The sequence below is a fragment of the Pangasianodon hypophthalmus genome, chromosome 21, assembly GCF_027358585.1.
Source record: "Pangasianodon hypophthalmus isolate fPanHyp1 chromosome 21, fPanHyp1.pri, whole genome shotgun sequence".
NCBI classification, from domain to species: Eukaryota; Metazoa; Chordata; class Actinopteri; order Siluriformes; family Pangasiidae; genus Pangasianodon; species Pangasianodon hypophthalmus.
In genome coordinates, this window is record NC_069730.1 from 15,995,142 (window position 1) to 16,018,409 (window position 23,268).

Here is a 23,268-nt window from a genome sequence, read left to right on the forward strand (position 1 = left end):
TGTGCTTGTGTGTATGTGTGTGCATGTGCGTTTGTGATTGTGTGTGTATGTGTATGTGATTGTGTGTGTGTAGGTGTATGTACGTGTATGTATGCGCATGTGCATTTGTGATTGTGTGTGTGTGTGTGTGTGTGTGTGCGCATGTGTGTTTGTAATTTTGTGTGTGTGTGCAGATGAAGCTTACTGTAAATCACCGTACAACCTTTTGGAAATGGTGTTCAATAGAATTAGCTAAAGATGCTTAATGGGTCGGAATTAGCATGGATCTGTCGTTGTGTAGATTAAATGATGTAGAATGATATGAGCAGCTGCACTCACCTGGTAAAAAAACTATAAGAATGAGTGTGTGTATGTGTGTTTATTCAGCGACTGTGTTTGTCGCTACGTAATGGCTCTGTACAGTGGTGCACACCATGCACAACAGAACACCATCTGAGATTCAGCCACATAAACCTGTTGCTCTTTGCATGTTTGTTGTATTATAACTTTGTCTGATAGAAATTTGCACTGAAGTATTTCTGTATTTCCATTAAGGGTTAAAGTATTGGCACCCTTGACTGTGTTAGGGTCACCATTGAAACATACTCGCTGTGTCTGTGGAGATGATTTTAACGTCAAATGAGACATGCCCGGTTTTATGTCTGTAACCTGTAGAGAAACTCTTCCTATCTGTATGAGTAGTGATATGCAAAACTGACACACACTCAACCAGGATAGGTTCAGCTTTGTGTGTGTGTGTGTGTGTGTGTGTGTGTGTGTGTGTGTGTGCGCGCTCATGATGTCTGCGGAAATAAGAACACAAGGGGAAATAAAGTTGCTGCTTCCTTCCTTTGTGCTCAGCAGTCATAATCTGACACATCTGTTCACAAACATGCACAAACACACATACACACACACACACACCTTTGAAGTAGGTTTGAAAAGCACTTCAGCCTCACCACTGGCTGAAACAGTGGAAGTGGCATTTTAATTATTCACACAGGGATTGATGGCTGGGTGCTGTCTACATGTTTTCCTACGATATGTCTCCCCCTCTGTGTTACTGTCTCCCTCGCTCTCTCTCTCTCTCTCTCTCTCTCTCTCTCTCTCTCTGTGTTTGTCTCCCTCTCTGTCTCTCTCTGTGTTACTGTCTCCCTCTCTCTCTCTCTCTCTCTCTCTCTCTGTGTTTCTGTCTCCCTCTCTGTCTCTCTCTGTGTTACTGTCTCTCTCTCTCTCTCTCTCTCTCTGTGTTACTGTCTCCCTCTCTCTCTCTCTCTCTCTCTCTCTCTCTGTGTTTCTGTCTCCCTCTCTGTCTCTCTCTGTGTTACTGTCTCCCTCTTTCTCTCTGTGTGTGTGTTTCTGTCTCCCTCTCTCTCTCCCTCTCTCTCTCTCTGTTTCTGTCTCCCCCTCTCTCTCTCTCTCCCTCTCTGTGTTACTGTCTCTCTCTCTCTCTGTTACTGTCTCCCTCTCTCTCTGTTACTGTCTCCCTCTCTCTGTGCGTGTGTTACTGTCTCCCTCTCTCTCTCTCTGTTATTGTCTTCCTCTCTCTCTGTTACTGTCTCCCTCTCTCTGTGTGTTATTGTCTTCCTCTCTCTGTGTGTTACTGTCTCCCTCTCTGTCTGTTACTGTCTCCCTCTCTCTCTGTTACTGTCTCCCTCTCTCTGTGCGTGTGTTACTGTCTCCCTCTCTCTCTGTGTGTTACTGTCTCCCTCTCTGTCTGTGTTACTGTCTCCCTCTCTCTCTCTCTGTTACTGTCTTCCTCTCTCTGTGCGTGTGTTACTGTCTCCCTCTCTCTCTCTCTGTTACTGTCTCCCTCTCTCTCTGTTACTGTCTCCCTCTCTCTGTGTGTTATTGTCTTCCTCTCTCTGTGTGTTACTGTCTCCCTCTCTGTCTGTGTTACTGTCTCCCTCTCTCTCTCTGTGTTAATGTCTCCCTCTCTGTGTTACCGTCTCCCTCTCTGTGTTCCTGTCTCCCTCAGTCTGTGTTACTGTCTCCCTCTCTCTCTGTGTTACTGTCTCTCTCCTTCTGTCTCTTGCTTTCTGTCTCTCTGTCTCTCTCTTCTCCCTCCATATTGAGCAGTTTGACCAATTCCTCTCTCCCACTTACCAAGCAGCTGTTGCCATGGTTTTGCCTGGTGATGGCTGAGGTCTGTGTGTGGGTGCAGATGTGCAGCTATGTGTGTATGTGTGTGTGTGCGTGTGTGTGTGTGTGTGTGTGTGTGTGTGTGTGAGAGAGAGAGAGAGAGAGAGAGAGAGTGAGAGACATAGACATATTAAAGGATAGGGGTAGGTATGAGGACAAGCTGTGTTTTCAGTGGCCTGGGAGTATTAATGCATAAATCCACTGAGTGAGTGAGAGAGACAGACGGGCAGGTTGGAGGAAAGAAAAGAAGACGGGGGGTAGATACTTGAAACACTCTGTTTGTGACTGTTGTAGTGAAATGATAGAACTGACAAGGCATGATGTGAGAAATGACTGAGGTATACGACATGTGAGAACAGCATGTGCTCGCACCTGCGTGTGTGTTACATCCCATTTGGAGGAAAAATGAGTAGATTTTTTAACAATAGAGAGGCTGTGGGGGGTCTGCGCAGTGAAAACTGTTCTATCTAAATGCAGATTTGAGACGGATTTTTTTTGTTTTTACATGGCAGAGGATAACACGTCTTATATCCATTATTCAAACACTCAGAAATATTTTCAGTCCCCTCATTTTCCTTAAGGCTGATTGTGCTAAATATCAGCAGTTTAGTTTGCTCTCACTGTCACAAATGGATTCAGGGCACAGATGGAGGAAGGTAGCACATCCAGATGAAATCTCAGAGTCAAGTTTGTCCTCGGATCACACAGTCAACTGAGTCTACTTGCAGTTCTTTATTCTGTATGATTAAAGTTTGCTTGAGAGAGAGAGAGAGAGAGAGAGAAAGAGAGAGAGAGAGAGGGAGAGAGGAACAGTCTTTTGTCTAAATGTGACTTGTGAGAAAGATGCTGTTGTTGATTTCTTTTTTCCTCCGTATTCAGAGCTGGCAACTTAAGTCCAAATATTTACACAGGGAAAGTTATGTGTATTCAGAGTAGGGTTACACAGCTGCTTAAGTAGATTTTTTGGACTCTTCATTCAGATTATTCGAATAATACGTGTATAGTTCACACCTCCAAGGATGCTAGTGTAGAAGCGTCTGAGCCAAGGTTTTTTTCAATAGAACAAATTAATATTTTCAAATTTCAAATTAATTAATTTAACAACATGTCTTCTGTCCTAATTATTCAACATCTTATAAAATAGCACTTGATCCAGCACATCATATTATTTATCTTTTGTTTTTTTATATCAACAGTTAATTATGCACACAGTGTAATGAAGCCACAAGATTCTAAATTGAGTTCATGAAATCATAATGTATACATGAAATTTTAATTTATAATTTTAATTTCCTAGTTTGTCATATTAATAATGTAATGCCAAAGTTTTGCTTAATTTGATGTGCTCTCCTGTGACCACGGTTTGAAGGATAAGCTGAACCAGCACTCATCTACTACACCTACAACTCACTTTAAGTTAATTCATAACTTTGTCCAAAAAAAAAAAAATAAAAAATCCCAAGCAGTGTCTCTAAGTAAGATACTTGTCCTCCAATGGCCGATGTGTGGAAAAAAAAAAAATCATTAATGGTGCGATGCTATTAATGAATTACTAGTGTCATATTTATGTGTATAATACTGACCTTAACTGGAATTATTCCTCGCTTCCGAGATCTAAATTTTCTGATTTGCTCGTTTGAAATTCATGAGTTTTGATGCAAAGCTGATGTTTCGCAACATGGTGGCGTTCAGTTACTGAACTAATCTTAGAGTAAGTACAGTGTAATTTTAGTCATACAGTCTTTTTATTAGTTCTTTACCAACATCTCGGAGAGAAATATTGATATTCTCGAACACTTTTGACTCATTTCTACTGTTTCTACTCATTTCTCTGTATTAAAAAACACAACATGACAGCTAGCTGAATTGTTAGCCTCTATCATAAGGTAGTTTCTGCTTGGTGTCCTTGTTTACTAGTTGCCTAGCAACAGTGTTCTTATGACTACACCCACTTAATCTATTGTCATCTTGCCATTTTAAAAGCACAAATTCACATGTACCTCATTGTCAGTTATAGTAATATGACCAGCTCTGGTCACACTGAGAGCTCTAACTATGGCCTAAGCATCTTACAGAGAGAGGTAAACAAAAGGCATATGGTTCTGAATCCCTTTATTAAGCTTTAACACACACACACACACACTCCACAGAAAAACTCTGATTAATGTGACTGTGACCAAAGTGTTGCCCTTTCCACTGACTCCTCTCTCTCTCACCATGATCAGGCCATCGGTCTCCTGCCGAGTGTGTATAATGGTGCTGACATCAATCAGTAACCCCACTTTCATTACCAGACGCAGCACACAAACACACACACACATACACACATACACTGTTATTTAGTTAATTAGAATATCTCTCAAAAGCAATGACAGGAACGAACACATCTCTATAAGAACAGTCATCACTCTCAGCTGCCAATACATCCTCTCTTTAGACAGACACGGGCATAAACATTGGAAACCTACATTTTTCTGTTTACCGCATTAACCATTTTCACTGACGACTTTCTTAGGTCAATGCCACCACCATGTCACTGGGCATGAAAACTGCTCATAAGCCAGTGTATGTCTATGGGAAGACTCCAGTTTACTCTGAAAAAAAAAACAGCTGTTACTCGCATTATGTTCAACCGATTTCCACTTAATTTGCTTTCTTATCGACGTCATACATTTCTGTATATCACTGATGATAATTTAACTAAGTGCTGAGCATATTCTGGAAACGTGGCCAAAGCAGTGGGATTTAGGCTTATGTAAATATACATTTGGATAGAAAGAATCATAAAAGACAACCTACTGGTTTTGAGCAAGAGTTTTGCTGTTATTGATAATATCACGTTAATTGAAGCTAGCTTAGTAACCTACCTGATGAACGAATTCAAAGTTATCGATTTGCGTTCAAATGTTACTTACGTCATTATTTATGCATGGAAAGTTATACGTAACTACAAATAGAATTCAGTTACGTAGGTGCATGAGTCAATTTTCTGGATGCCCCATTAACAATATTCAGATCATCTGCATGCAGTTCACACCTCAGAAGTTGCCTCAGTTCTTGCGACTGGGTTTTTTGTTTATTTTCTAGACCACCTCCTTTTCCTTTCAGCCCTACAAAATCAGGGGATAGAAAATATGGGCCGAAGAAGGACGAGTAACAAATATGAATAATTTTTCACAATGAGGGTGAAAAAAAAGAAGTGTACCATCATCCCTCGCTTCACCATATCAATTTGTTTCTCATTTGTATAAAATTAAAGTCCACTCAACTTTTTCTCATTGCTCATTCCGCTCGCTTCACAAGTCTTTTGAAAATGAATAATGGCAGCGATGCTGCCAGTGGGAACACCAGGTAATGAGTATGATTATTCTACAAACGTTTTCTTCAGAACAACCAGAACGTTTCTGTATATTATGATTGTAAAACAGCTTATATAAGGAGCAATTGTGTGATTTGAGTGGATCTCTATGGAGTTTAAGCTTGACTCATGCATACATGTGGAAAAAACAGGCTCAGAGAAGAAAGAAAATGGAGTGAGTGCATGTGATGGATGTGAGTCACTCATCTTATGGAGCTGGTATGGAATAAAATGTTGGTGAAAATGGAAGCATGTCACTGTGACATAGGCATAAGCTTTCAGTCAAATAGGGGTTCTGGGGAAATTACATAAAAATCACAGTCTATTTTATCTGCTTTGTTGGAGTACCATTTATTCTCTTCTGAAGTAAGGTGAGTAATCATTCACCTCTATTTATGTTCACATTGTGCAGCGAAACCTGAAACTCAGTCCCAAATATGGCGACTGCAACAAAAATCACGTCTGAGAAAGCTAGGATACTAGTAAAAGTCACAATTTCACTATGCGAAGGGTTTTCCCAAGCTGCCACACACACACACACACACACACACACACATACCTGTAGACATACACATACAGTTAGATGAAATATTGTACTTCATAAAGTAACATTCAATATAGTACTACATACAGTGCAACAAATATAAAACAATATCAGGGGCCAGATTTGCACTTTCAGTCAATATGATTACTGTACACAGGACTGGAGAGGGTGTAGTACCAAAATCTCCACCACCCATAGTATTCACACTACTTCACTTCACTGCAAAATAATATCTTGGTGGACTCCAGAGAACAGCAGGAGGAGGAGCAGTAGGATGAATCGGGCACAAACAGCGTAAAAAAGCTGAATGCAAAAATGTATGAGATTGGAAAGTAAAAATAACGAAAAATGAGTCCAGAAGATGCTACTGGACAACAAAAATGCTACTGGGCAATAAAGTGCTGATGTGAAGAGTGGTGGTGATGGTGGGGTTGTTGGTAAAACTACGTCTAAGGTAACCAAAAATGTCTATTGTCTATGACTATACTGTTCAGTGTATTTGTAATTTAACAGAGTTTATACCTAAATCTGATTGGTCAGAAGGTGTTTTGGGAATTCAGCTAACAGATTTATTTACTGCGCTCCTTCTAATATGTTATTGTTTCTATAGAAACAAATCACAGGGCCTTAAGCCTAAAAAGTTAATTAAAAAGTATGTTGTGATTTATTTTAGATGTAATGAAAAGTGTTATGACTTTATTTTTTCTGAAATATTGATTTATTTTACTCAAGCAGAAAACATGGACACCTTTCTCCAGATTGAATTATTTTGTGAGGTGAAAAGATGCAAAGTGTATTTTTTTTAATTATATCAAATGCAAATTTCAATTTATAAAAAAAAAATTTCAATCTATAATGTCTGTGTTTTGCATTCCTATCTATACCTCTCTCTACATCCTTGTATTTAGTGTTGTATTGTTAATAATCATTTTTTTTCACTCTATCTTTGTCTTCTGCCTAAATTCTTGATGAACTCATGGGTTGAAACATTTCAAACGTACAGCTTTCAAACAACTTCTTTTTGCTTTCGTTGCAGGTCTGAGTGAAGCAGAAACTCTCGTTACTGTGCGCAAAGTAACGCACCTCGCAGTGCAAGAGCCTCTCGCAGGCTCCGCCCTCCTTCCTTGCGTCCACACCCTGCCACTTGGCTCCTCCCACCAGGGTAAGACTCCGCATTTGCGATGGACCCGCCTTCAGGGTAACACAGAGACCACTGTGCTCTCACTCAGGAATGGGGAAGTTCATGTACAGCGGGCGTACGAAGGTCGGGTCAGTCTGCCGGGGTACCACTCAAACAGCCTGAACGTCTCACTGGCTCTCTCCCAGCTCCGCACCAACGACTCTGGGACCTTTCTCTGCCACGTGATCCTCGGGGACACTTACGAGCAGGACACTGTCACACTGGAGGTTACAGGTAAGATAGAAAACAGTGAATACAGTGAATGGAGTGTCTGAATCCAGGAACAAGACTGAATTTATTTGTTATCAAAGTGTCAGTTATCTAAAAGTAATACAAACTCATAAAAACCAAAGTTTTGCCAGTTTATTAGGTAAAGCCTCTAATTAAATGTAGGCAGACCAGCATTTCTAGCCTCAGTTCTTTGTTTGTTTGAGCATTGCACTGAGGAAAATGTGGATTTAGTGACTTTGAGCTTAGTATGATAGTAGGCAGTTCTAGCATCTCCCAAACAGCTGTTATCCTGGATGACAATGGTGTGAAAATCAATAGCTACCAGTGTTTAGCAAGTCTGTGGACAACAACAGCTTGCAGATCAGGGAGGTCAACGTACAATACAGAGAATCATGAATGCAGACACGCAGGCAAATCACATCCAAATTCAAGCTCAGGAAGCATCACTGATTTGACTCAGTGTCTTGAATTGGCTACAACAGAGTGTGTTGGAGGCTGCTATCAGGAAAGAGCATCTCCAGTGGTCACAGGAGCAGTGGAATGAGTGTAAAATGCTGCCTGGTTGATGAATCCATGTTCCTTCTGTGTCATGATGATGGAAGGATCCAGAGCTGTACTGTATGGTGTTAAAATTACAAGTCAGACGGAATGACATGGCATGACCAAGCTCATATCTTCATATCTCACCAATGCTATTAGACTACTAGCTGGATATATATGTGTGTGTATATATATATATATATATATATATATATATATACACACACACACATATATATATATATATATATATATATATATATATATATATATATATATATATATACACACATATATATATATATATATATATATATATATATATATATACATACACATATATATATATACACACACACAGGGAAAGTTAGGGTTTGCTCATAGTTAAGTTGATTTTCCTGGCAGCCCATTCAGAATATTAAAATTTAAGAAACAGCCAGGAAGGACAGGAAAGAAGGGGGAAAAAGAGAGATAGACTTCCTGAGACACTGACTGTTTGTCCCAAGAAAGGTTTACCCCTAACCCAAGGATCATAACCAATGAAATGACCCTTTCCTGAATTTCCAAAAAAGGAGGAGGTCAGGATGATACAGCATAGGGAATGTGAATGTGGGCCAGCATTGCAAAAACAGGGAAATTAAATGTTCAAAGTCCTTCAGATCCTCTCATTAATAATACCGTGATTAGCAATTAGAGATAGTATATTTTTAAAATCTACACCATTAAACCATGCACCAAAACCAGAAGGGTTTTTTTTTTGAGTAGAAGTTCACTCCTATAAAAAAAATGCACATGTGGTTTAAGGATAAGCTTAAGGATAAGGACCAAGCATTCATCTGCTACACTTTAAGTTAGTGTTGTTCATAATTTTATCCATTAAAAATTCCGCCCTTGAGATAAGCAGTGTGTCCTAAGAAGATATGAAAAAACCTTTTGAGGACGTTACTATTAGTTAATTTAATATTGGCCTCCAGTGCAATTCTATTTGTGTGTGTGTGTGTGTGTGTGTTTCAGTGTGACTTATTGTGATTACATCAAACATCAGACAGTGGCACTGGACTTAATACTGCTCCGATATCCTGCAACAGATATAGGCTTAAGTTCAAGGTCAGAACTGTGCGTAACTGAGACACGCCCCTGTTTTCAGCAAACTCTGAGTTTAGAATAGAGATGTACTCTGAATACTGCCCATAGCCTTTTTTACCTATATTACTGAAGAATGATATAATCTTCAGTTTTTCATAATATATGAACAGTTCCTGGCAGGGGGCTCAGACTTTTGGACCCTGCTGTAAAGAAGAATATATGCACACTGCTGCAGCTCCCTGGTGAGAACAGCAATATGGTATATGAGTATTACAAACAGTCCTGGTTAAAGGGCAGGAGTATTATGTTTACGGTTTATTATTTATCACACAATTTTATTAGGTTTAAATTAGAACAGAAGTGTTTTCATCTCTGAATTTCCATATAAGGCTTGATCAGTGGAATCCTGAGTGCTGGACTCACCATGGACTGTTTGATTCACCATCTGCAGCTTTTGAACCTTCAATTAATCCAAGGCTAAGTTTATAATAATGGACCTCAGAGGAACTCATATCCTCTGTCTCCTTTAGAAAATGCATAATCAAACAATGCTAATAGTGCAGTTGGAATATAGTGCAATTCAATATTATACCAATTATTATAAACAACACTGTCAATTCAGCGAACCTGCTATAATGTGATTAAATCTGACTTCTTACTCCAGCCGTCCTTACTAAGAACTTTGACCGATGTTAACTAGCTAGCTGCCAGGAGCTCGCTGCATGGGCCATCAATTACAAAACTCCAGAGAAACGGGAGTCGATAAGCGACCCCAAAGGTCTGTCTTTAATTTAGGATGCTGAAGTGTGCCAGGGAGATGCTGCCTCATTAATGAGTCCTCAAAGCTGTGGTGAATTAATTACTTACTAATCGTGATCGATTTATTCTTTCAATATAATATAATTTTTTCCCTCAGTGCTAAGTTCAGTGTTGCTTTATTCTCATTTTCATCCAATCCATCATTAATTGGATAATTACCCATTAATCTTTAATTAGAATTTTGGGATTGATTATCTATAATGCTGTGAAGTTAATTAATAAATTGCAGCCAGCTTTACCAATCAAACAATTGATGAATCATCTGAAATACTGTATATGACAGGATAAACTATTGCATAGTAATTTTCTGTGTTTGCTAAAATTAGGCTGAGGATTTTATTTTATTCTCTGATTCTGTGTGTGTGTGTGTGTGTGTGTGTGTGTGTGATGGATGTGTTTAGGGGTTGTGTTTCATTATCGCACACTGGCCGAGCCCTACTCTCTGTCATTTGTGGACGCCGAGCGTGCATGTGAGCAGAACTCGGCTCAGATAGCGTCTCCAGAACAACTCTGGGCTGCTTTCCACTCAGGCCTGGACGAGTGCTCGGTCGGCTGGCTCAGCGATCAGACAGTCAGGTTAGCCATGCTTACACCTGCATTAAGCACTGTGTGTTATAATGATTCATATTAGAAGAAAGAAAAGTTACCAACTTATTATGATGAGTTCACGCATATGAAAATGACTACGTTCACGGCTTCTAGCTTCAGAGTGCCAACTTATTTGACTTGACTTGTAATAGAAGTAAATTGGGCCATGATTTAATTCATACATATTCACGGAAACGTTCAGAAACTCCTGTCCAATGTCTTGACTACTGAGATTCAAAGGGGAAGAAAACAATAACCTTTAACCCTTTAACACTTTTATTCACTACTTAGCCAAGGGCATCTCTTTTGATATCATCACAGCACATTTGGATTTAGGCTCTCAGTGTATTATTCAGTCTTAAAGCATGTTATTCAGTAACTACTATGAATTATTTAGTATCTACAATGAAACTAATAATAACCATGCAAGAGTGAGGAATGCAAACCTGGACCTGGACCTTATTCTCGGAGAAGAAAGTGCTGGAAAAATACATATAAAAACGAACAATTTTAAAGGCATCCTGATATGAGGAATTAACTCACACCTGCTAGTCAGAAACGAGTATTTGCTTAGGGTATAATATAAATAGAATATAAACAATACTTATGGAAATAGACACACAAGCCCCCTTTCTGTCCCTGATGATCCTCTTCATGGCAGGTTTGCATTGATTTCTGCATCATCGCCTTATCGTTTGCATGACATTTGCAAATTGGAGCTACTATTATTTGTACTCAAGCCATTTTGAACTGCTCGTTAGCAACAATGGTGATCCCTGAGTATCCGACGTGTGGCCATACACACCTCCGCACTCCTCTCCTGAGCCCAGGCAGCCGTACAGGATCCTCCCTTAATGGATCAAAGCAATTATTCATTAATGACACCGATGTTGGTGCTGCATCATTTGCATAATAATAGTGGGGAATGCATCCTGGGGAATGCTGGGAGGATTTCATGCTTAGCTCAGCTCTTCACAGGTATCCGATTCAGAAACCAGAACTGGGCTGCTACGGACACAGCGAAAATGTGCGAGGAGTGAGGAATTATGGGAAGCGAGATGCCAATGAGCTGTTTGACGTGTACTGCTTCGCCAGCATCATGCAAGGTGAAATAACAGACACAGGAAGCTGTATGATGATGTTCAATTTAATATTAAATGATGGTTTATTGTGTTAGCAGTAATCTGGATTCTGAGACTAAATTTATTTTAGTGTTCAGGATGATTCCAGGAATGTATGGCATATCAAATACAGAGGGTCGATCTTGATTGTCATTCTGCAATGCAAGCTACAAAATGCAGTAGTGTAATAAAAATAATAATATGTCTAATACTTTATATATGGAATGACAAAAGCTAAAGGTAAAAACCACACTAATATTATGCTTTTCATAGTGAGGATGTGTCAGTAAACATTTGTGCTTCCTCTCCAGGTGAAGTGTTCCCGGTGTCAGCTCCAGGGAATCTCACCCTGGCCGAGGCCGTGGCTCAGTGCACGGTTCTGGGCGCTCAGCTGGCCACAGTGGGTCAGTTCCATCTGGCATGGCGCTCTGGCCTGGAGCACTGTGAACCTGGGTGGCTTGCAGATGGCAGTGTGAGGTACTCAGTGATTAAACCCCGTCCTGAGTGTAGGAGTGGAGAACCGGGAGTCTACACTGACTCATCCACAGAGCTCGCCAACGGGACTGCTATGTTCAGTGCATACTGCTACAGAGGTAAGTACTCTGTTATATACTGAGGCGTCCACTATCACACTATCAAAAGCTGGTTCCCTCTCTCAGCAGGTAGTGATGAGAACACAACACAGTACTTGATTTTTGATACTTGACTTTATTAGGACTGGGTTCCACAAGTCCCAGAAGAAATTTTGCTGACACCGGTTTTAGTCTCATGTTTGTGGGAAAGAAAATGTAGACAGTGTAAGCACTACGTAATAATAACCCCTTCCTCAATTTTTTTTTTGAACAAGAAGACACCACAGCCCAAGCAGATGAAGTTAATTAACCTAGATGAAGTTAATTATTTTTTGTGTCCTGTGCCATTTCCCAACAATGTAAGCTGGCTTTTTCACCAAATAAGTTTTATAGCCTACGCAAGTAACCTAAATGTTGCAATTTAAAAGCTGTATATGTGTAACAAGAGGTGTGCGGCAGGACACAAGCGTGTAAGCTCAACAAACACAGTTTAGCAGTCAGAGTAATCACATGTATAGCCATAATCTAACACAACAGAATGTCGAAACTAGGGAACACTAGATATGAAACAGGAAAACAAGGCTTGGACTTAACCACATAATTTTGCAGTAAGACACAACAGGGTATAAATACTCAATCTAATCAGAACTAAACACAGTACAGGTGAACACAAGTAGGCAACAAACCAGTGGGAATAGAATACGTTTGTCACATTTGAACCACAACCGTAACAGTGGGAAGCCATGACAGTAATGGTCTGTTTCTTGTGTTTGTTAAATACAAAAACTATCTTTACCATGTTTAAATTTGAGCATTGATAAATGGATAAACTGAGTTCATTACAAAATATCGTGGGTGGGTAGAAACAAAAACAACTTAAGAAAAGAGCAGGTTTGGGATTTTAAAAATCACAGTTTTTGTATCATCTTTCATTATATCTGAATATTTGTTTTGAATATCATTTACTAAATTTAAAATTCTTTTTCGAATTGTTGCAATGCCAAATATTTTGTTACAACTGTAACAGATGCTCAGATTGTAACACATGCTTGTAACTAACCTCATTTTATAAGGAAATTGGTCTGAATTTGAAAAAAATAAAGGTGATGGAGTTGTGTGCCACTCAGTTTTATTTGAATGATGTCTTAATCCTATTTCTAACCTTTGTATCTTATACAGCTTGTAATTAGTATGGTCCTTTATGCTTTGTTAAATAAAAAAAAATAAATAAATCAGACATTTGGAATCTACTGAACTGAATATTTACCCATTTTTCATATGTTTGTAGCTGTTATGAGTTGTTATGATGAGCCGTGCTCTTCTGAAAAAGACTGATAGATGCCCTTTGTATGGACGGTACCTAGCTACTTTTTGTATGATATTTTAGCACACATCACAGTGGGAGTGTGGTTGGTAATGTGAAACACTCTGTCAGAGTAAATAAGGAGGAAATGGACACTTGGGAATCTGGGAATCTTTTTTAAAATGGCCCCACCTGATACATTGCCAGCCAAGAAACCACAGGGGAGTTTCACCAACATTATGAAGTCCCTCCTGAGACCACTGATGTATTTAATAGAGGATGAACCCAGAGGAGAGCCCAAGAGATGCCTCCAGCACACAAACTCCCAGTGGTTAAGCTTTTTAAAATAGAGATTTATTTACTCTTCTATAGTTTCTATCAGTTATAGATATTTTGTGAAGGTTAGGATTCTGGTTGAATTTTTTTCTCTTATATTCTTTGTTGATCTTGCAAAGACAGTAATTGAGTCTCTGTGTTTGATTTTGCTTAATGACTCCATAGGGCTGTGCCAAAGACAAGATCCGAAACTAAAGCCATAAGCACACATTTACAACTGTGTTGTGTATGCTCAGTCAATATAAGGGCGATCACTTAATCTATTAAAATCCAAGTGTGTTTAAACTTACAATGTACAATGAAATAACAAATGCACATTTCACACGCTAGCTCTTATACATCCAACATCATCAAACGTGAAAGAAGTATGCCCAGAAATACTCAGAAATTTCTGGTTTGGAGGCATCATAGCATGAAAAACTTTTCCCCTTCAACAAGTCTTTGTCTAGCTTCAGCTAGCTAGCCAGTGTAGCTCACTGCCATCAAACAGCATGCTCATTCATCATAACAGAGAAGTCTTTTCCCTTTAACAAAGCCTTGTTTTTGAACTAGCCAGCTAATATTAGCAAGATAGCTCACTGCCGTCGAGCAGTGTTCTGATGGATGATAACAGAGAGGTCTTTTCCCTTTAACAAGGCCTTGTGTTTGAGCTAGCTTCCAAGCATAGCTGGCTAGCTCACTATTATTGGCTTTGTGCTAGGATCTGCAGAATCACAATGAAACACAAACCATTAACCACTCTAGCTGAAAAAATGCACTTGTTAAAGGAGAGAGAATTTCCTTGTTAATGTAGTACTCTGTAATTTTTGTTGTTGTTGTTGTTGTAGCACTTCTGTAATAATGAGGAGACAGCAGTAACAGCAGCAGATCATCATATCCTCTGGTTTATGTTACTATACTAAACATTATAGCAGTAAAACAATTGGTATTTACGCATCCTATTTGGTACATAGAATGTGGTTTGGAACGAAGCCCTAAATTCTGATTGAGTTTGTATTACTTGCGTCTCAAAGTCCAACAGCTTTAAAAGTGCTTGAGTATGATTTTGGCATCACTGATCCTATTCTTATGAAACCTAACATCTCTGTATCTTACGGCATTTCAGAAACACAGCATTCCTCTACTGAGCCACCTGTCCCCCAGCCATCAAACTGGACCAGTCAAGTGGATCTGGACACTGAGCCCATTATGGTCAGCGAATTCGTCCCTGATGATTATATTATGGCACGTCTCTGTGTAGAGGATGGCTCCCTAGACTGGAGTAACCAGGAAGATTCCCCCCAAAATAGCTGGCAGGACATCTCTACCCCACTACCTGACATCACCACTGAGAGGCCCAGAGAGGAAAATAAGGACAATGAAGTTACAACAGTTCCCTTGCCAACACCAACCACAGCTCAGAAGAAAGACTCCTTCAGAAATGCCATGAGCTCCTGGTGGAAACCCTGGAACTACCTGACAGGAAATGATGAAGAGGTGAAGGACACCACTCCGAGTCCTCTTACCACAGTGCCGGGTGTGATTAGCACTATGGTCCTCGAAGTGTCTTCAAGCCCAAAGTCTACCGCTTCTCCAGCATCAGGTAAGAGTTATCAGGTATTTGACACTCTTATTAGGAGAAAATCGGCTTTCATTTTGTTCTAAATTATTTTTACAGAGGACTCTTAAAACGGTATCATGTCTGTCTCTAAGCCAGTGCTCCATATTAGTAAGCCTATCAAAAACCGCTTTTGCTTGGCGCACACTTTCTTCTCTCTGTTATCTTTTCATTTCAGTTTTTCTTAAAGCACCCTTTAGACCTGTTTTCAAAGGGCTGTTCTTGAAGTGGCATCTCATTTTTTCTTCTGTCCGTTTTGCCTTTGTTTTTCTTTCAAAAAGAGGAATGAGGTTAACACATAGAGTCTCTCATCTTTTATGCAGGCAGTTGGTTGCGAAGATCTTGTCACAAGCAAAAGAATACATGGGTACTCGGGATGCAATTGAGTATGAATACATTATCCGGAATAAACAGATACAAATACAGATACGAACAGGAGACACACTGATCTTTTAAAAAGGTTTTTTGTTTTGGTTTTTTTAGGTAGCTTGTTGAGAATAGAGTCTTGCATTGAGACTGGGATCTCATGGACTCAACAAAAAAGTGATGCAAGATGGAGGTTATTACTTTCATTCGGGCAAGTGAAATATGAAGCTCGTGAGCATGAGCGAGTGGTCAGATATGAAGATTGTAGTACAAAGAAAAGATCATATTCGTTAATGTGAATGATACATTTACAGAAATGCATTAATAGCTTTCATTCATCCTTAGTAACTGCCTGGTCAGGGTCACAGTGGTTCAAATGAGGCTACTAGTTTGTTTATATTTGGGAAAATCAAAACAACTGTAAATGCCGCAGTCAGTTACAAACAAAAACAATGTTGTAATTGTGCAAGTGAGATTAACAAGATCTGTATTTAAAAAAAACAACAACAACAACAAGGGTTTAGGCCATACCCACTTGAAGTTTAAATCCGAATACAGATATGAATAGTTGAAGCATTGAACAGATACAGATACGCATTGCAATTGCGTTATACCATTAAGTTGGTATGCCAAGAGTTGCAGAGAGGAAGCAAGCAGCTACTGTGGTATACAGGCTGACCCTGGGGTTGATTTATGGCAGTGGTATGTAAATCTGACCCTTGGTCCTAACCTCCATTCAGCTAGTCATTGGTAGTTAATTCCTCAGTATGAGTCACCGAGTGGTCAGTGTGTCAACATATGCAATATGCTGAATATCCGGCTCCTAATTTACAGTCCCTTGAGGACTGTGGGTCAAATATCATTGAGGTGGAGCTGTAGAGTTTCAAAATGCAGCATGTGAGTTGTCATGATTGTTATTAGCAGTGATCGAATTGTGAAAAGATCTCAGTCTCAAGGGGATGCTGGGTTCAAACACCAGCGATCCTTTTCAGGGCCATAACCAGGATCAAAATCTCATTGAAGTCCACATTATAGAAATGTATCACAATGCCGAATGTGTATTACATCAAATGCTATTTTCTAATCTCTGTTATGCTATCCTTCTATTCTTATATAATTTTATTGAGTTTACATGTCTAAGTTACGTGTTGATTTCTGAGTTCCGTTATATGGTACTATGCCATGAATACAATAGCTAATAATGCACTTCATATTGTTTGTAGTATGTTATTAATGAATAACTTTACACAATTCAACATGTTCAAATTGAACTAATATTACGTGTTTGTCTTTAGCCTAAACCGATCAGCTAATGTTATTGCACCTGAATAGATGATTTGACGAGTAGCATTACAAGTAATCTCTTAGTGTAGCATCTTCGGCTAAACATAATGGGCGACTAAGTCTATGGGCAAACCTAATGTGTCTGCATATATGTCGCTGTTTCCTGGAGAAAACTTGAGAAAAACGAAACCTTCTGAAAATATCGAGGTCCAGACTTTAAGGCCATGGTCCTATATTGAAACCCTGGTGGATGCCACAAACCTAGCTACACAGAAAAACCCATATAAAGAGCTTAATTAATGGCCAAAGATCATAGACTCAATTTTTCACTTGTTTCCTCTGGTTGTTAACACCTACCATTTTTTAGATAGATTACAACCATTGCTGTTTCTGAAGATACTCATACACTCATAAACGCACCAAAACATTAGCAATGGCAGCCATACATTTCCACATAGCTACCTACATGATCATAACATCTGATGATCGATGATATTGGTTTGACCTAAGAGCAACTGATACAATGTGACTTGTGTATTAATCTCAAATGTGGATGGGATTAAAATATCAATAACTGACAAATTAATACAAAAGGGGATAGATTAGATGGAGGTTTTTAGTCATGTCTTTAAATTTAAGGGATGGCAACGTATCCACCTAAAAATGAACCCTAATTATAAGGAAAGGCTTGTTATTTATATCAATTTTAAAAGAGGTAGGTTAGAAAACCTTTGAAACTTTGGGGCACTGTGGTAAATATTGTGCCATAATCGCTGAGATGTTTTTCATAAATGTTCACCAACCCACACCAATAGATTCTAAATAATACTTGATATTTTAGTGCTTTTTAAACGTAACGGTTCCTACCACTTCTGGCATTAAGTTAAAAGCAGTGAATATTGATTCAGTGCATATTCATGATTAAAATCTATTACCTTCACACTCATTTTTTTAAATGTAAGTTCAGACTAATCAGTTTGCATTAAATAGAGGTGTAAGTGCATTGACATTAAGAGTGTTGTTTGTTTGTTTGTTTGTTTGTTTGTTTTGTCACTCATCACTGGTTACAGTTTGAACAGTTTTATTTGAAAGATCGCAGGGGTTTTTGAGAGAGAACTGTGTGCTGGATAAATATGAGTTTGTGCCCCAGGGAGAAATAAAAAAGAGAGAAATGGTGGGGCATGAAGTCTGGGCCAGCCTAGGTTATTGTAATGGATGTTGCCCTGTCAGTACTGCTACTTCAAATTAAACCCAGTGCCTGAGCTCTGTTCTCTAGAGCAAACTAAGCAAAGTCAGTGTTCCCTGCAAGCCTGTTCCACTTCCAGGCCAGATCCAGGCCAGAGGCCGTAAAAGAAAGACCTTGTATCCTGCAGTTAGATGCTTATATAGGTTTGCTTTGATTTGTGCCAAACAGACTTCTTTATTGAGTCACGTCCCGTATTCAGAGTTGGCAACTTGAAGCCAAAAGTTACATCAGTATTTACACTGCGAAAGTTACATGCATTGAGATGGGTTATTCAGCCGCTTAAGTAGATTTTCTGGGCTCTTCATTCAGATCATACAAATTACCTGCGTGTAGCTCATGCTTCTGAGGTTGGCAGATTTTCTTGCATCTGAGACAAGGTTTTTCAGTAGTAAAAGAAAAAACACCAACTTTTAAACACGAAAAAAATCAGGAAAAGACAATGCAGACTGAAGGTAAAAGTCTGATTCAGATAAAGCTTATTGGAGTCTAGTATATTGCCAATATAATGCTGCATGAATAGTCCCATTTGTAATTATCACATTAATCACTGCAAATTTGGATAATTTATTGATATGTTGTCCACCCTCATTATTCAGTAGTTTATAAAATAGCATTTGATCCAGCACATCCTATTATTTTGCATTTGATTGTTTTTACATTGTGTGGCCCCAGTTTACTTGTGTGTACAAAACTGTACATGAAATTGTATTGTGAATGTGGCATGTAGGCTGTTTAATTTATATTTTATCTGCAATTTCCCTCGGGATCAATAAAGTTTCTATCTATCTATCTATCTATCTATCTATCTATCTATCTAAATCAAATTAATAAAAGAAAGCCAATGTTTTTGTTAATTTAATGTGCTTTCTTGTTAAAAAAAAAAAAAAAGAAAAAAAAGAACGAGAAAAAAACAGTGCCTACGGTTTGAAGGATAAGCTGACCAAGCACTCCTCTGTTAAAGCGAACTCCTCAGTTCAGAAGTGTTGTTCATAATTTTACACATGAATAATTAATAGTTATTTAATAGTGTCCTATTTACTATTGTCCTCAAATGACATTCCATAGCTTTTTTTTGTATATTTACTGCCCAAAATAAATTTCAGTGTGACATATGCTTGCCACTGATGCCCGCTCTCATTAGAGATCTAAATCTACATCCAGATTTCTGTAAAGCTGTTTTGTAGCAATATTTATTGTTAAAAGCACTATACAAATAAAAATTGTATTGAATTGAATAGTGAGTCATTTGAGTTTCAGTGTCAGCCGAGGCCAATAGATTGGTTTGTTGAGCTCTACACTCCGCTGACTTCATTATACAGCCAGGCTTTGGTGTTAGACGAGACAGCTAGAGCTTTCCAAGTTCTAGTTTAGTATGCAGGTTTGGATTTCTTTCCTCTCAGTTAATTAGTACATGTACCAGACTTGGCCCAAACTTCAACCATCAATGTTTAACAGCCAGTGGAAAGCCAGCCATGTCCTGTCCATTATTGAAGTCAGTTTCAATAATAGATGTGAGTGCTTACTCTCTCTGCCTTGGTGAGATCATAACCTGGGCTAAGAAAAAAAAAATACACCCTCCAGTTATCTCTTAAACAGTCGGTGAGTTTACACACACTGACATTCAGAGTGGTTTGTTTGGTTACAAAAAGGACATTCATATTGAAAATTAATATTTCAGTTCAAAGCTTTAATTTTACTTAAGGCAACCAACTGAATCATCAATTAGTGCCGTTGTTGAAATATTGACCTGCCTGGTGAATTGATAGCAATTAGATTTAATTGGTTTGAATCTGCGGCGCAAGGGAGCTTGCAAACAAATTCTGCTCTGCATGCTGGCAAGGACGTCTCCTCATGTAATGCATGTTTCATTTATAAACTTGCTAATTGAAGGCAGGGTGCTGTGATGATTAGTCACAAATGGAAGTAATAATTGAATGATTTAAGTGGTTGGAAAGGCTGAAGTTGGTTGCTAATATGTGCCAGTCATATGGAAGGAGAAGTAGTGTGGTAGAAATAATTAAATTTTCCAACTACTCTTTTGGCAGCTACAGTTTTATTACAGTCTTAGTCTTGCAAGGCAGACCTTTTTTTAGCTGTAACTAGAGGATAACTAAATGGTCAAGAATCGTCTACTTTCACAGGAAAAGGTCATTTCACTGGCGTTGCAGACGGCTCCTTATAGAACATAAATATATTGTGATATACATATTAGTATGGATTATATTAACTGAAATATATCAATATGTACATTTTCCATAATCTGTTGTAAAATGTTTTAATCCCAAATCTGGTCATATTTTAATCCCAATGCAATGCTGTGTGCATCCACATACTGTAGTTTACTACTGTTAGCTTTAAGAGATAAAATGCAAACCCAGACAAAAGGTCAACTGATGCTTACAGTTGAGCTATTGTAAGTTGATTTAGATAAAATTAAAAAAGTTTAGGCAAAAGTTTAATTGATTAGAAATGTTATTGAATTGTTGTAATTACTAGCCTTGCAGGTATTCTCCAAATTAGTTTTGGTGTACTTTTGAGTCATTTAGTGTTAATTGAATTCAATTATTTAATATTTTTTGACTTGTCCTTATGAAACACACACACAAACATCCACACACACATAGTTATTAGATACATGCGCACCCACAGAGAAGAAACTCAAACAGCCTGCAGTGCCTGATGTCTCAGCCTGAATAAATAAAGACGAGGGATGTGACAAGCGATTACATGATGAAACCGTCTGGCACACATTTCTCAAGTCAGTCTCCCTCCGCAACTCCGCTGAGAAACATTGGAGAGAAAAGACAGTGCGCAAACACATATGCATGCTAATTACCAAACCAGCTAACACTGATAACTTATTAATGCATCGACTCTTTAAACTGATGTCTTTCCTGCTTTGGACTCGACATAGATGCACGCATAATGATATCTTGCTCTCTTTCTTTCTCAGGTACCCAGTGAAAGACCCCAGTAAAGTTATTTTTCAGAAACATTTACTTTACGTTTGATGAATTGCTGCCCATGCACGTGCACTATTAATAAATGAATAAATGGCCATGAAAGGAATAGGGTTTTATTGGTAGTTGCTGTGGTTTAATGACAGGAGTCTCCATATCTGGATAATGTTAATCATTGTTTGCTTGTTTCTCTGCAGGTCCAGTGTCATGGTGGTCACAGTCATGGTTCAACAAATTTTCCTCAACTGTAGATAAAACGACTGTATCCCCTCAGCTTGAGAACACAGAAGCCTCATCGGCAGTCCCAGTCGAGACCACCAGAGAAGACCTGGACCAAAGCATGACCACAGCCACAGGAGATTGGGCAGTGGTGACCGAGGTTCTCCAGCTTGAAAGTATGACACCTGACTTGGAGAAGGAGGTTGTGCCCTCTGTAATTTCACTCAAGCATGACGAAGAAGACAAGGAGAAAGTGATTGGGCTACCGCAAGAGGAATTTGGAGAGGACAGGAGGACAGAGGCAGAGGGTAGCTCCTGGGGGGATGTGGACCTATCAGAAAGCACCACCAAAACCCTAACAACAGGGCAAGTCTTAACTAGTATGGCTCCTAGCATCAAAGGGACTGTAGTTACAACTACACAGCAAGTGGAAGAGATAACTGCCGCAGAGGCTCGAGGAGAGATCCAGTATGAACCCAGGACCAGAGCAAGCCAACCTCACCAAAAAATAACCACCACGTTTGTCTCAACGACTTTGGCTGGTTCAGAAAGGGAAGCAGGAGCCCAGACCACCTTGATTCCTGATCTTCCCACTTCGTCTTCTCAAAGCCTGACAGAAAGAGGAGTCATCTCTCCCACGGCTTCCGATGAGCACCATCTGTCAATCTTTGGTACCCTGTTGCCTGGCAACCCAGAGAGTGGCCTTGGCAACTCTGATTCCAGCAGAAACAATGGATCTGAAGGTATGTCTGGCTGTCTTTCTGTCTCTCTCCTTCTGCTTTCACTTGGACCTTGATTTGCCCAAAATGGGGCAACTTGGGTAACTTGAGCGTTAGATCTCCACAAAATACTGATAGCCAGAATACATCTGCTGAATAACTTCTTTGCAATATCATTATGTTTAACAGCTGAAAAGCTACATTTCATGTTTCCTCCACACTCCCCTTTTCAGAACATCTGCCTGCTTTTGGGAGGAAAAAAGGCATTAAAAGCCAGTGGTATTGATGGGGTGTTGGCAGCTATTAGCTGTCAACCACTTGTATGCAGTTGGGCAAAAAATGCACTAAAACCCCAAAGGGATAAATATCTCATTAGGCCCAGAGTAATTACTGTCGATAAGGCAGCTCTTATGAAGCACTCCATAATACAGCTTGAATACTGGATATTATATTAACAGAACATGGCGGCACACGAAATATGCATATGCAGACAAGAAACACTTACTGGGCCAAATTAGCAGCGCTCAGAGCCCGAGAGCTACTCAGAACTCTTCAGTGTGGAGGGAAACTTTCCGAGCAAACAGAACTCTCTTCACTACTCCCACCAGACCCCACGCCAGCAACATTTGGCGCTAATAGTCATCCTTCAAGCCCAAATTAGAAATCTCTAAGTCTCCCAGGCCAGGTTGTATTACAGCAACAACAAAAGACTTCAACATGAGCTGTTAAAAGGATCAAAAGCTATTAATTCTACCAGAATATAGTAAGTGTATAAACTCATTCGACTCTGAGCGCAATAGCCTTTTTGTGGATCTGCCTTTCTGATTGGAAATCAATCTGAATTATGCCTGAGGAATATCACATCACCATTTTTATTGCTGAAAACAGTTCAGCTGTGGCTTATAGGAAACTAAAGTAGGCAAAATAAAATGCATTATGTTTGTCTTTAAGACAAAAATACATGATTACACATGATCAGATTCGAGAATTCAGCAGTGCTGTCATATAATTTTCTTTATTTTTCTACTTTGCTCTTTTATAATGTGTCAGGACCACATCCACACAGACCCATATATAC

General features: G+C 39.1%; 1 protein-coding gene across 1 annotated transcript in view; it reads left to right on the forward strand.

The window, feature by feature from the left end:
• ncana (neurocan a) overlaps positions 1 to 23,268 on the forward strand; it is a 90,387-nt gene that overhangs the window by 29,401 nt on the left and 37,718 nt on the right. Inside the window, exons 3-8 of the mRNA XM_034297740.2 lie at positions 7,060 to 7,437; positions 10,281 to 10,455; positions 11,446 to 11,573; positions 11,900 to 12,181; positions 14,905 to 15,381; positions 21,450 to 22,214. Of these exons, the coding sequence (XP_034153631.2) occupies positions 7,060 to 7,437; positions 10,281 to 10,455; positions 11,446 to 11,573; positions 11,900 to 12,181; positions 14,905 to 15,381; positions 21,450 to 22,214 (2,205 nt within the window). The remainder of the gene's footprint in view (positions 1 to 7,059; positions 7,438 to 10,280; positions 10,456 to 11,445; positions 11,574 to 11,899; positions 12,182 to 14,904; positions 15,382 to 21,449; positions 22,215 to 23,268) is intronic.